We start from the raw sequence: 14,423 nt of genomic DNA on the forward strand, positions 1-14,423 counted from the left end.
CCGAAACTGAAGACTGTATAGAGGTTACAGTTGAAGAGACTGAAGAAGACGGCGGCAGAGGAAGTAGGAAGCGGTGGACAGCAGAGGAAGATGTCAACCTCATAAGTGCTTGGTTGAACACAAGAAAGGATGCAGTTGTAAGTAATGAGCAGTGGTTAACTAGTTTCTGGAAGCGAGTTGCAGAATATTACAAAGCAAATGATGGATCAGCCGGTTCAAACGCAAGAGGGCCTTCACAATGTAAGGCTAGGTGGAACAAGATAAACCACCAAGTGAACAAGTTTGTGGGATGTTACGCACAAGCAAGTACAAGAAGGAAAAGTGGATAATCAGAAGATGACGTGATGAGAATGGCGTATGAGCTTTACAATAACGACATGAAGAAGCCATTTATGCTTGGACATTGCTGGAGGGAGCTGAAGCACGATCAGAAATGGATCATAGAAGAATGTAACCACAAGCGGACTAAGCTTGCATCTGAGACTACTACTACGAGCAATGATGGACCTGAGAAGAGGCCTCCGGGTGTTAAAGCTACAAAGAACAAAGGGAAGAAACCGAGTGTTAGTATTGATGTTGAGGATGGTTCTGTCCGTAGGTTGGATAAGATCATTGCAATGAAGGATCAAGAACAAGCTGCTAAAGAGAGGCACAACAAGATGAGATTGCTAGACAGCTTAGTTAACAAGAGTGAACTAACACCCGTTGAAGTGCTACTTAGAGACAAACTAGTAGATCAAATGTTGACAAACATTTAGGTCTCAATTCTTTTGATTTGTTATGTTTAACTCTTGTGTGTCTTTCTCATGTTGTCACCATTCTATGTCTCTCATGTTCGTATGTTTTGTTGTGATTAACTCTACTTGTATTCTTTTGTTTCAGGTTTCGGGTCATGAAATGTAGCTGAGGACAGTCACGTGAAGAAAAGAAGCTGTCTTGTTGTGGAACATGTCACAGATTCGGGATGTTTTGTTGATGTGAAGGGTTATGTCTAAATGGCTTTTGATGTTTGTAAGGAGTGTATGGCTTTTGATGTTTGTAAGGATAGTATGGCTTTTGTAAGGGTTATGTCTAAATAGCTTTTGATGTTTGTAAGGGTTGTATTTGTTTGGCAAGGACAGTCACGGTTCTATTTGTTTGGCAAGGACAGTCACGGTTCTGCCTTTTGTAAGGGTTGTAGTTTGTTTGCTTGTGTCTCTACTGTTAGTCTATATATTGGACAACTTTTTCTTCTTCATTTGCAACAACATTTACTCCATTACACCCGCAAACAAACTCTATTTCCTCCTATCTTCACTCTCCTCCTATACCAAATAAAACATAAACTTCCATTACAAAATCCTCCTATACCAAAGAAAAATCCTTCTCCATTACAAATAAATGAAACTTCTCATAAGCCTTCTACTAAACCCAAATTGTCAAAAGATGTCTAATTGGAGTTCCGATCAAGAAGTTGATGATATTGTAGAGGACAAAGTTGATAGTATAGTGGAGGATATCCAATACAACTACACTCACCCAGATGTACCATCATCTTCAATTATCCGAAGAGTCCACATTAATAGAGACCGCGAAGAAGGTCACGTTCGGCTATGGAATGATTATTTTAGTGATAATCCGACTTACACTCAAGCTATGTTCCGCCGTCACTTTAGAATGAACAAACCATTGTTTCTTCGTATTATTAATGCTATTGAGAAATGGAGTCCCATATTTCAGACAAAGGCGAGATGCTACTGGAAGGCTCGGCCTTTCTGCACTTCAAAAATGTACGTCAGCTATTCGTATCATGGCGTATGGATGTTCGGCAGATGCAATAGATGAATATTTATGACTCGCTGAAACAACCGCCCACAAATGCCTTCTACATTTTGTTGAGGGAGTTATAAATCTGTTCGGAGACGAGTATCTCAGAAGACCTACGGTGGAAGACCTCCAACGATTGATGAATATTGGAGAACATCGGGGTTTCTCCGGAATGATAGGGAGCATAGATTGTATGCACTGGGAGTGGAAGAATTGTCCCACTGCATGGAAAGGACAATATTCACGTGGATCTGGAAAACCGACTATCGTACTAGAGGCAGTGGCGTCACAAGATTTATGGATTTGGCACACATTTTTCGGACCACCAGGTACGTTAAATGATATCAATATTTTGGACCGCTCACCGGTCTTTGATGATATCCTAGAGGGCCGAGCTCTGAGAGTTTCATACGTTGTCAATGGAAGGCAATACAAAATGGCGTACTACCTAACTGACGGTATCTACCCCAAATGGGCAACTTTCATCCAATCCATTACACTTCCACGTGGTCGAAAAAGCAAAACTCTTTGCTGAAAATCAAGAAGCATGTCGTAAAGATGTAGAGCGCGCATTTGGAATCTTGCAAGCTCGATTTGCAATCGTGAAAAATCCCGCACTTTTTTGGGATAAAGGAAAAATAGGGAAAATAATGAGAGCATGTATCATCCTGCATAACATGATAGTGGAAGACGAACGACATGAACACAATTTCTACTATCCAACAGAGTTCTATCACGGAGAAGGAAGCGGAACTTCCCAAGTCGATTTATCGTATTCTACAGATATGCCAACAACTATAAATAATATGATGCGCATTCGAAATGACCTTCATGATACACAAATGCATGATCGTTTGGAAAAAGACTTGATTGAGCATATCTGGCAAAATTGGGACAACCGCACAATAAATCTTATTCCGAATTTTGTTTAATTTGTTTAATATTTCAACTTTTGTAATATATGTTCAATATTCCGAATTTTGTAAAATATGTGTAATATTCCAAAGTTTGTAAAATTGTATTGTTTTCAATTTTATGTAATAGAAAATATTTAAATAATTGTTTTGTCATTTTAGATATTTAAAGTTTGATAATTAATCAACATAAAATAAAAAATTATTATTTAAATGCTTGAGCATCTTTTTTTTGGGTTCTCTAGTAATATGGTGATTTTGCTTAAGTTTCTCTTAGACTTACTTTACTTAATTTATTATTAATTATATAATTAATTAATGTGAGAGTAACTATGGTGGGTTACTCCACTAATGATGGAAAATCGATTCTCTTCTGTATGGACTGAAAAAATATGTTTTTTGTTAAGTTTTTGGGCCCCAATTACAAGAGAAACCATGAGAGCAACTCCCAATAACGATGCTCTAAATGACCTATAATAAAGTTCATGGTTTAAATGATAATACATTTAAAAGTTCATGGTTTAAATGACCTAAATTTAAAAATTCATGTTTTAAATGACATTTTTCTTGAATTAAGACTTTCATCAAAACGATGTCGTTTTGTTACTAATGGAAAGTGGTTAACGACATTATAATGTATGTTAGTTGCTCAGTTATCAGATTTAACGTTATTTTTTTTTTGTTTAATAACAAAATTTAATGTTTTAAAGAGGTAGTCAACATAAATTGATGTTTTAAATGACATACAACAAAGTTTATAGTTTAAATAGTCAAAACTTGAAAGTTTATGGTTTAAATGACATTTTTTCATTTTAATTCTCATGTAAATTATGTGGGTTTCTATATAACAAGTTTAATAGGTAACGGGTTTAGGCATTCCATATATATTATTTTATACATACAAAATAAAAAACCATTGGAGGAATTTTATTATATACTAGATAAGGCCCGCGTAATAACGCGGGTATAATTTTTTAAAAATTATTGAGAATAATTAAGTAGTAATAGACATGTTTTTAGATTTTATCTTGTAACATTTTAATATTGAATATGAACTTTTCATATTTTAATACTCTCTCAGTTCTATTATATAAGAGTTTGAAGGTTTTTTGCATTATTTTATAATATTTTCTCAAATTTCTATGTACAATTTTTATTAATATAACAATTTATGACTATTTGAACTATGCAATATTTTTTCGGGAAAACGATATATTTTCCCACAAAAAGTATCACATCAAGCTAAATAGAACTCAATCTTTGATCAACAGAAGAAAATCATGATGTTCTTTTTTTTTCATTTAATTTGTTTTAGTTAATTTAATTCAGTTTAAATTAGGTTATATTTGTTATATTATTTTATTTAGTTGGTTCAGTAAATAGTGAACCGAGCAAAACCGATGTTTGTGGGTAATTAGGTGAAAACTATATTTCAAAGGAGATATAGATCTTGAACTATGGAGTCTGAGAGATATAGATTGAGAAATATATTCTCGAAGATATATAGCACGTGGTAATAGATTGAGCTATATCTGGCTTGATATGATATTCTCTTGGAGAAGTATATCGTTTTCCGTATATTTTCTTATTGGTTGAAGTTTTATAAATGACATAATATTTATTGTTTATTAATGTTTGTGTTTTTATCCAACAACTCTTATAGGACATGGAGTACCATTTAAATATCTATAACATCGTAATAAACCATATTTTAAGTTTAATTATACATTTCATCTTAATGCATAGAACTAAATATTTTATATCAAACACAATTAATAAATCATATCAAGTCTATATCTTAGTAAGAATTGAATATACAAATAAAAATTAACAAAATATAATTTGCAATAAAACTGAATCAACATATTTAAGATCTATTTGTTATGTTGTTATCTCATAAGTACTAATTTTAACTCATTTCATAATCAATTTTAAATAAGTGAAAGTTATAAAATAAAAACATATATAAAGATATATAGACATTACCATCAAATTAGTGAAGATTCATTCCTATAAATTATAATATATTTCGTATTATCTTATGTTTTAACATATGCATTACAAAAATACATGTGTTCAAATTATAAAATCAAACATAAAAAATATGAATAATATTCTTGAATCAATATTTTAAAAATGATACATATTAATATTTGAAATTTTTTTAATCTAAAATAAATTTCATCGTTTGACATTCAGTTTAGTAATCACATTTAACTATCTATTTCATCGTAAAACCATAATTCACTTCTTCATGTATTAGAGTTAAAATTTTAATAAAAAAACTAATATGAGCATCATATGAGATAATATGTATATTGGTTAGTATTTTAAATTTAACAATAAACAATCAGTAAAAAAATCAGTTAACATCCACAAAAAAAATTGGAAATTCAAAAATATCTTAAATATTATTCTACTATATGTCGTAATTTCATAAGTAATACTTTTGTCAGTTTTCATCAATTAACCAAAAATTCATTCCTACAAACTCAGTTTTTCGATTTTTCTTTCAGGTTTCTCATATTACTACATGCATTAAAATCTTTAAAATAAAACATGTAAAACTATATTAATACACATCATGTATTGAAATATTTTTTTAAGTTCATTACTCTTTCAAGGTTTTGTGTGCTTACTTACAATAAAAAAAATATATTACAACAATAAATACAATTTATATTCGACTAAAATTATGTTAAATAACTTATGTTATTCTTTTTAACTTTGTTATTCATTATTTATTGATTAATATACATGTTTAATTAATTTCGTTTTTGTTAACACATGTCAAATTTTATTGAGAACACACGTATAATATAATTAGAAAGTATATTAATTTTGTTAGTTTTCCTTTTTGATTTAGAAAAATATTATTTTTTTATAATATAAACATGTAAAATTCTGTAAATAAAATTAGACACATGTCATGATCTAATCAATATATTTGACATGTGTCACTATCTTGTTAATGAGTAAATTTGACATTTTTAAAAATATAAACATATAAAATTCTGTAAATAGAATTAGACATGTGTCGACATCTAATCAATATATTTGACACGTGTCACGATCTTGTTAATGAGTAATTTTGTCATCAAGGTTTATATAATAAGATATGTATACGATGAGAAACTACTGTATATTGAAGGAATGTTCAATAACAATGCTGAATCATAGAATCATGAGATGTTGGATTGTATGTGCAAAACAGATTAGGAAACAAAGTGTATACACATATATATTGATATAGTCTTTAATGAATTGGAGAGGTAAGACCTTCTTGAGAAGAAAGTGAGTGTGGAGGTTGGTGTCTCCTTGATATTGAAGATAGAGATGGAACTTTCTTGAAAGAAGGTCTCTTTTTGAGACTCTTCATCGTTCTCTTTGCTTGAATAGCTTTCAAAGCCGGCTCTGCTGTCTCCTTGAGCTTCAAGACTATGAAGAAGAGAATGCGGTAACACACAAGGATCAACACGATCGCTGCTAAGTCCCACCACTTAGAATGTGTGACTTGCACTCCGAATATCTTGTTTATCACTTGCTCTCCTGTCATCTTGGGTTCCCCCGCAAACATCGGGTCAAACTCTAGACCAAGAAAATCGTTCTTGTATGCTCCCTTCAGTTTATAAAACAAGAAACCAAAAACATGTTAGATACCAAAGACTCACCAACTTCTTATCAAAACTAATTGACAGTGAAACTTCAATGAGAGATTCACAATATTTGCAAGCTAAACGCTTCAACAATAGTATTGAATGCTTCTTGTAAATAAAGCAAAGAGAGTACCTGAATTGCCCAAGAACCATAGCTCATGTACGAAATTGGGTAACGCCAGAAAACCTTTGGAAGATCAGGAAGTAGACGGAAGAATCCAGAAGTCATCATGATGATTCCCTATTAAAGAAACATGATCAAGAACACTGTTTCAGATACCGAGGATTACAAAACAGAGGATTCTTGAAATAGAGAGGGTGGGTTTCTTACAATGATACCAGCTCCAGTGATTAGACCCATCAAGAAGTTTGGAACAAGAGAAGCTACAACCATCATGAGACTCTCAATGACCGAGACAGAGAAGAAAATGTTAAGACAGAAGAAAGCCCAATGCGAGACTCCAGGACGGAATTTCACCATGTTGTAAGTGATACTCCCTGTGATGAGCGAAATCGCTACCAAGAACGGGAAAGAAGAGACGTAGTTCGATATGATGTAAACCGAAACGCCGTAGTAACCACTCAACCTCTCTTTATAGAACACTTTCATTTCTTCAATGAAAGAAGGAAACCCTCCAATGGACATGAACGTCATAAAACCTGTAATGAATCCACCACAAGAAACACGAGCCAAGATCGATGTGTAGCTGTGTCCTACATCGTAAAAGATCGTCCCGACACAGAATGATACGACAATGTAGATCACAATTCTTGACCAGTAGTATCCAATATCGCGACACATGTTCACAAATGATCTACTTGTCAAAGTTCGTAGCTGTTTAAACCAGGTCGCTTCACTTCCCTTTCTCACTTCCATCGAATGATGTCCTTCCTGTAAAACCCCGAAAACAGAACACAGAAGGTTTCAATATACAAACTTGTCTTGGATTCTTAAATGAGTGAAACAGAGAAGAAGGGTTTGCTTACCATACTAGCTAATTCACGGATCCGAGATTTTGTGGATTTAGCATAGACTGAACGGCGGTAATTCTCAACAAGTCTAGCTTTGATCTCAGACGTTGCTAGATTCATCAAAGGATCTGATGTAGCTGGTGTGTCCTGCAATAAAAGATATTGAGAGTCTTTATTCGAAGGAGTCTCTACAGCCTTGTTCAAAGTTTAAAGATTTAGATATCTCACCCGAATCCTCTGAGATCCTTTGAGTGTAGCTGTAACGGTATCAAAATCTGAGTTTATACATCTTAGGAAATGGTCAGAAGGGTTCCGTTTCTTCGGGCAAGGAAACCCCGCTTCAGCAAAGAACTGCAAACAAAACACAGAGAGAGAGTTATGCGTTTAGCAATCAGACAAGCACAAATTTTCTTGAAAACCAAGAAAGCTAGATCTCAGTTTTTACCTCAACAGCAAACTTGGATTCACCAAAATAAACAGTCTCACCACTAGAGAGCAAGAAAAGATCATCAAAGAGAGCGAAAACTTCGCTACTAGGCTGATGAATCGACGAAACAACGGTTCTATCTCCATCCCGAGCAATGTTCCTTAGCGTTTGAATCACAAAGAACGCAGAAGCACTGTCCAAACCGCTAGTTGGTTCATCAAGAAACAGAATCTGCGGCCGCGTTAAGATCTCTAACGCAACGCTGACACGTTTCCTCTCGCCGCCACTCACTCCTCTAGCGTGCCAGTTACCTATGACTCTGTCTGCACAGTCTTGAAGACCAAGCTCAATTATAGTTCCTTCAACAATGCCGTTGACTTCTTCTTTGGTCAAATCACTCGAAAGCCTTAGATGTGCTGAGTATGTTATTGTCTCCCTAACCGTTAGTGTCCCCATCAAAATGTCCTCTTGTGTTACATAAGCCTATCCATTCAATAATAATTTCAATTAAAAAAAATCCTAAACACACACCAAAAATAAAATTCGGATATATCAAATTAGTACTTACGACGAGGCCGTAGTCTAGTCTTGCCTTCTTCCCATTCAATAGAAGATTACCAGTCATGATCACGTTTCTTGCGAGTCTACCTAATATACATGAGATCATTCGGAACAATTTAATATATAATTCTATTTATGATCTGTTAATAACCAAATTATACATCTGAATTATAAGTGTTACTTAGAAACAAATTATACCATCTATTGTATATCTAAAAGAATTCATAAATAGATATAACATTTCTATTTCACAAAACGAAACAAAAAGATCATTAGTAAAATAGAAATTTTATAATAGTAGGTAAAATTGGTGATAAGAATTACTACTGTCTATATTATGATATATCTATGAAAAGATGTCTCACTCAGTATAAGAAAACGAACCTGCGAGAGAATCAAGAAGCGTGGACTTGCCGGATCCGGAAGGACCCATAATGGCCATGATCCGACCGGGTTCAGCGTGACCGTTTAATCCATCGAGCAACCTTCGAGTCGGACCACCAGTAAAGTTTGGTATAACCACCGTCAAATCTTCCCACGCCAAGTACGCACCACGACCAATCTCAGCCGAAGGAGGTGGACGCTGGCCATTGCTCGTACTCTCTACTTCCATATTTTGTGTTGGAGATCAAAACTTACTTAGAGAGAGAGAGGGAGAGAGAGGGAGAGAGAGTTATTTTGTTCTTCTTCTTCTTCTTCTTCTTCTTCTTCTTCTTCTTTAAGGTTTTTGTTTTTATTGGTTGGAGAGTGAATTATAAAAAGATAGTGATTAATCTTTGTAGGCCTAAAGATTTTTTCTTAGGTGAGAGCAACAATCAACAAACAACTAATTATATTTAATGGGTGGCTTTAATATGATGATAACCATATATAGATACACGTCTATGATATAGTTTTTCTTTTTTCATTTAATGTGAGAATGAGAGTTTTGATGAACGGAGGTGTAAGTAATATTTATACAATCGTCCATGTGTAGTAAAGTAACCACCCACCACTTATTGACATATATATATACGTATGCATTGTGAATATATAGATGTATAAAATACTTTTTATATGTCGGATCTTGCCAATTAAATTAGTAGCAAGAAATTTAGCCACACGGATGGCAAATGATATTTTGTAAAATGGAATCAACCCGTATGATTCAATGGATTGATAATGATAGTTTGCTAAAATTATCATTTGCTCACACCTGAAAATGTATAACCCTTTAGTTTTTGTACTCTTTTAGAAGCTAGCTAGAAAAGTGATATATTGCTATTAGTGAAGGATTGCTATAGGTAAAACTAAAATTAGAAAAGCATCATAGTATTTCGTTGAAATGTTAAATCAAGAGAACAGATAAATGATGATATTGATATAAAGAGGTAGAGAAGCTCACAACGAGTCTTCACAGGTGTTAAATGAAAAGGGAAAGGAATTGAATGCTTGGTAGTTGCCACCGATACAGTTATTTTGTATTATGGTTCATTATTTCTTTTTGGTCTATCCATTTATTATCTTCATGATTTTATGGGTTATATGTCTTTTTAGCTTGGTGTAGCTTTGTCTAACTACATTTCTAAGCATTGGCTACTAGTGTGTTTAACACAAACCGAAGTTATAGATCTCTGACTTACTAATTATATCTAAATACTACTTGTTTATTGATTTCTTGGTTTGTTCAGATGAAAAATATAAAACTGACACTAAATAAAGTAGCTACGTTTCACATTGTTTTGGTACGAAAAAGGGGGACACAAACAGATTACCAAAAAAGAGAGAGAAACGCAGATTTTAAAATCAACAGAATCTAAGGTATGTTCTTATCAAGCCCTTAGCCTATGGTACAATCAAATTTTTACAACATAGAAAAACGTAACAGTTCCAACGGCTCCACATGTACATTTTTCTTTTCTTAGTAATTTCAGCAGTAATTTATGGTTTTAGCCATTAAAATATGTCCATACATTCACATAAATATTAATGTGGGACTTGCTCTATGCACGAAGTATAGATGATTGCAACGTACAACAGAAATCATGCATCATGTGAGTAGGAAGAAAGTACAACAGCTCGCTTATCGCCACTCATCAACCTTTGATGATTTCTGTTAACTGAACATATATATAAGGTAGTTACGGCTATAGACAAAACACGATGTCAATGCCATTGATAGAGAAAATTCCGTAAATGCCAAGCCAGAAATGTGGAATAGTTTTAGTTAAGAAGATGTCAACTAAATTCCATGTTCAGACCAGCAAATACGGAAATTTTAGTAGAGAAGATTCATTTAGTCGATCATTTTCACATGTACATGCAAGTTCTTCAACCTAAATATGAATCAATAGACTGAAAATTAAAACATCTTCCTCATCCAATGTATTTTTTTTTTTTTACCAACACAAAGCATTAAAACAGATCTCATGGTGTTTAAACGCAACAAATCCCATACAAAGGCATAAGATTAAACAACGCAAAAGCAGCCAAACCCTACATAACTGCAAAAAAAAATTTGTCCAACACTCACGCCTTGTAACCGTACCTTACAGATAGAGAGAGGATCCCAAATACCGAGAGATGTGGAAACAACTCTCCATACCAAATCATAATACAATCAGTAACGTCTTCTCGGGCTTCGTGAACGCTGGGACCTCCCAGACCTGCAAATACCCAGAAAAAAAACCCAATGATCAATAAATGATTAATATGTCTAAAGGTGAAACTACTTGAAAAGTCGCATGTGATTGATTCATTGGGAGAAAATAAGTGCTTAGGACAATATAGTACTTTGTCTATGGTTAAAAGGTTTGAGATATATAATCTTTGTGTCTACATATTCAAGGCTACACTACACTTCAACAAACCGCAAGAGCAGACAAGTCGTGGTACTTGGTTAATGAGAGGGGAAACAGAAGAGTAATAAGGTTACCAACCTCTGGTTTTTTCTCCAGTGAGATCCACCAGAACTGGGACCACTGCTGAATGCCCAGTCAACAGTGACATTCTGCGTTAGAAGCTCAGCACCATTCATTGCTGATATCGCCTTCTGTGCATCTTCTTTCTTCTCATATTCTATCAAAGCATAGCCCTGATCAAAACGACAAGGGAAAGTGTACAAGTTAAATACAACTTGCATAAGAACTCACGCAAACTGATAAAAAAAAAAAAAATTGATCCGTAAACTCCCTCTAAAACACAGCTTATCATACTCGGCTCTTCATTTCTGATAGTTAACAATATATGGATTAAAACATAAAATATGTCTAAGAGGAGAGCATCAACTGGGATAACACAGCATTGCAGCTGACAGACTACATCTGTTGTATCTATCATAACAGCATTATAAAATAGCAAAGTTTTGCATATCATTTTTGGCTCTCCATTCCTAATACTTAGCATTACACTGATTAACACATAACAGTATGTTGAATAGGAGAGTCATCTTGGACACACTTTACAGAATATTACATCTCTAACGTCCATCGTGAATCAAAATAACATAGCAAAAAACTTAGCTTCACTATAGCCAACAAAACAGCTATTAAGAACATAGAAAAAAAACCCCATACCTTGACAAAACCAGTACGACGATCGAGATTGAGATGTAGATTCTTTATCTCCCCAAAGTCACCAAAAGCATTGAATAAATCATCGTCCTGTGCTTCCTCATGAACTCCAGCAACCAAAATAATCCATCCTTCAATGGCTACACATAAACACAAACAACAAGTCATTCAAAACAGTTCCAAACCTTTATCACCCATCAAAGTGACTATGCTCAGCTCTCACAGACTACAGTTCCGTTTACTTAAATTCTCTACAGTATAATTCTTTAGTCTGTAGATCGAAAGTTCTAGACAAATCTAATGAAAACACACATCTAGGTCAAATTGAATCCAAAGCCACAGGGGTAATTTGAGAAACCCTAGAAACAAATTATTAACACAAATCAATCAACGACGCGAAGAATCAGTAACCCCAACACTATAAACACCTAATTAGAAGCAGCGCGAGAAGAAGGGATTGAGAGACATTACATCGCTGTGGACCATGACCGCCGTCAGAACCGAGTGACTCGAAATCGCGTGAGGAAAGACGGCGCTGACGATCGGAATCTCTCTCGTCGCGAAACCCACGGCCTTTAGTCTTCTTCTGCGCCGCTGATTCTCCGTTAGCTCCGGCGATAGCCGACTTAAGCCTCGGGTGTCCCGCGCGTGGAGAAACATCGGCGGCGTCAACTGCTGTAACTTCTTCATCCATAAGGTCATCCTCCTCAGGCTCGAAATCGATTGCTTCTGATTCTATGTTCGCCATCACTTCAGCCGCCGTAACTTTCCCGATCGATCTCTTCCCGTTCCGCCGACTTGATTTTGCTTCCTTTGTTTTTGGGGACGGAGCTTTTCCTCTACCTTAGATATTTTCTCTGCCTGTGGTTTATAGGAATGTAGATTGGGCCTTTACTGGGCTTTCACCTTGTATACTTTTTATTCGGCTTTTTACACGCTTAAGCTAAGCCTTTTATTTCTAATTTTTAAAAACAGGCTTTTCTCTACTCTGAAACTCACACAGTTTTATCATAAAACTTCTGTTCAAAAAAAGAAGTTTTAGATTAGGATTTTTGATGGTTATTTCTTTATCTTATTTATCTTAGTCAAACTCAAACATATCATCAGAAGTTCGAAAGGATCTAAAACTCGTTGGCGTGGTTTTTATTGTTAAAAAGAGGTGACCAGTCTTTCATAATCATCTATTACAAATTAAAGTAAGGTTTATTCTCTCTTAAATAATTTAGATTTATTTGTTAATGCATTTTTTACAATAATAAAACTAAAAATATTTACCTTCAATTAAACCATAAATACAACACATTTCATTAGATAGAACATAGATTAACTAAAAATCGTAATTATTGTCAAAAAGAGAGAATCGCTCGCGAGTGGACGACACTCGCGGCGATTTTCTCTCCCAACCTCTTTCTTCTTCTGATCACAACCGCGTGCTCCGTCGATGGGAGTTCTCCATCGATTCCGGCGACGAAGAGAGCCCCAAGGCTCATGGTGCTTCATCCGTAAACTGCAACATCAACAAAGTGAAGCTTATAGATCAAAATCAAGGGAGCAGTGGAAGGGAGAAGCTTCCTCGACACACCGACGGTAAGAGCTCTATCGGCGGTGATGCGACGGGGAGAAGAAGAGGGAGATTCACGGCAAGGATCGAGAGAGTAAGGCGGTTAGATCTGATGACCGGAGATTCTGGAGGCTCTCACGGCTGTCGTTCGATGGGGGAGGTCGTCTATTGCTCGGAGGAGCTAAACCACCGTCAAAAGTTTCAGATCTACTCCCTACCGCTTTTGCTCTCTCACATATGAGCCTGAATCTCATCGACAATCAAAGATCGGATCTCTTCTTCTTCCTCAAAGCTGCTCTACGGTGGCAGGATGGCAACGGATCTTGGATCACCATCTCCGTTTGACTCGCGTCGTCCAGGCTCACCGGAGGACCTGTTCCGATGAGCATCCGCAATTCCATGGGCGGCGGCTCAAACTGAGTTCTTCAGTTTGAGATTAGGGTTAGAGTGCGACCGGTTTGATTCCGGTTTGCTTTAGATAAACCCAAGTCAATTTTGATTTTTTGGTTTTACTCGATTTGATGTTTGTGGTATAAGCCTTATGGAGATTTATGTAAATGGGCATAAATCCGGAAATAGCCTATTGGGCATTTATTTATAATATTGAATACCTTTAACAAAAAAAAACATAGATTAACTAACACTTCAATATGAAATTATAACTAACATCATATAAATTTTGCATGAACACAAAGCAATATTGTGAATCTTTGAGCCGTAAAAGCTATAAGAGATAACGATACAAAATATTAATTTTAAAAGAAAATGGAAAGTAATTTATGTTACACTCCTATCACTTTTGATACCGCTTTTACAATTAGTTACAATAAAAATGAGAACATATCACTGCTGTACGAATTACGAATCATTAGAGATTGAATTATGGCATACCTTTTAAAGCATTCATGATGTCAAATTATTTTTTCTTGTGTCGATGATGTCAAATTATTGTATCACTTAAATACTTAATAATTA

General features: G+C 34.9%; 4 protein-coding genes across 4 annotated transcripts; 2 read left to right on the top strand and 2 right to left on the bottom strand.

Annotated features, from left to right (window-relative positions):
- Positions 1-350: 350 nt before the first annotated feature.
- On the top strand, positions 351-758 carry LOC147947800 (glutathione S-transferase T3-like). Its single transcript, XM_087507457.1, has one exon. The coding sequence runs from the start codon at positions 351-353 to the stop codon at positions 756-758; it is 408 nt and encodes a 135-aa protein (XP_087363583.1).
- Positions 759-1,425: 667 nt separating this feature from the next.
- On the top strand, positions 1,426-2,341 carry LOC104704394 (uncharacterized). Its single transcript, XM_087507458.1, has 2 exons — positions 1,426-1,769; positions 1,915-2,341. The coding sequence occupies exons 1-2, from the start codon at positions 1,426-1,428 to the stop codon at positions 2,339-2,341; spliced, it is 771 nt and encodes a 256-aa protein (XP_087363584.1).
- Positions 2,342-5,843: 3,502 nt separating this feature from the next.
- On the bottom strand, positions 5,844-9,529 carry LOC104778057 (ABC transporter G family member 12). Its single transcript, XM_010502422.3, has 8 exons — positions 8,721-9,529; positions 8,344-8,423; positions 7,794-8,258; positions 7,577-7,699; positions 7,364-7,495; positions 6,708-7,268; positions 6,510-6,617; positions 5,844-6,339 (listed from the first exon to the last, which is right to left on the bottom strand). Exons 1-8 carry the CDS (start codon positions 8,947-8,949, stop codon positions 5,977-5,979), a joined length of 2,061 nt encoding a protein of 686 aa, XP_010500724.1. The 5' UTR covers positions 8,950-9,529; the 3' UTR covers positions 5,844-5,976.
- A 568-nt stretch (positions 9,530-10,097) lies between these two features.
- LOC104778060 (RNA-binding protein Y14) lies at positions 10,098-12,780 on the bottom strand. The gene is made up of 4 exons (XM_010502423.3): positions 12,359-12,780; positions 11,891-12,027; positions 11,255-11,409; positions 10,098-10,981 (listed from the first exon to the last, which is right to left on the bottom strand). Exons 1-4 carry the CDS (start codon positions 12,633-12,635, stop codon positions 10,936-10,938), a joined length of 615 nt encoding a protein of 204 aa, XP_010500725.1. The 5' UTR covers positions 12,636-12,780; the 3' UTR covers positions 10,098-10,935.
- Between the last annotated feature and the right edge of the window lie 1,643 nt (positions 12,781-14,423).

This window comes from Camelina sativa, chromosome 3 (genome assembly GCF_030686135.1).
Source record: "Camelina sativa cultivar CO46 ecotype springtype chromosome 3, ASM3068613v1".
Classification (NCBI taxonomy): Eukaryota; Viridiplantae; Streptophyta; class Magnoliopsida; order Brassicales; family Brassicaceae; genus Camelina; species Camelina sativa.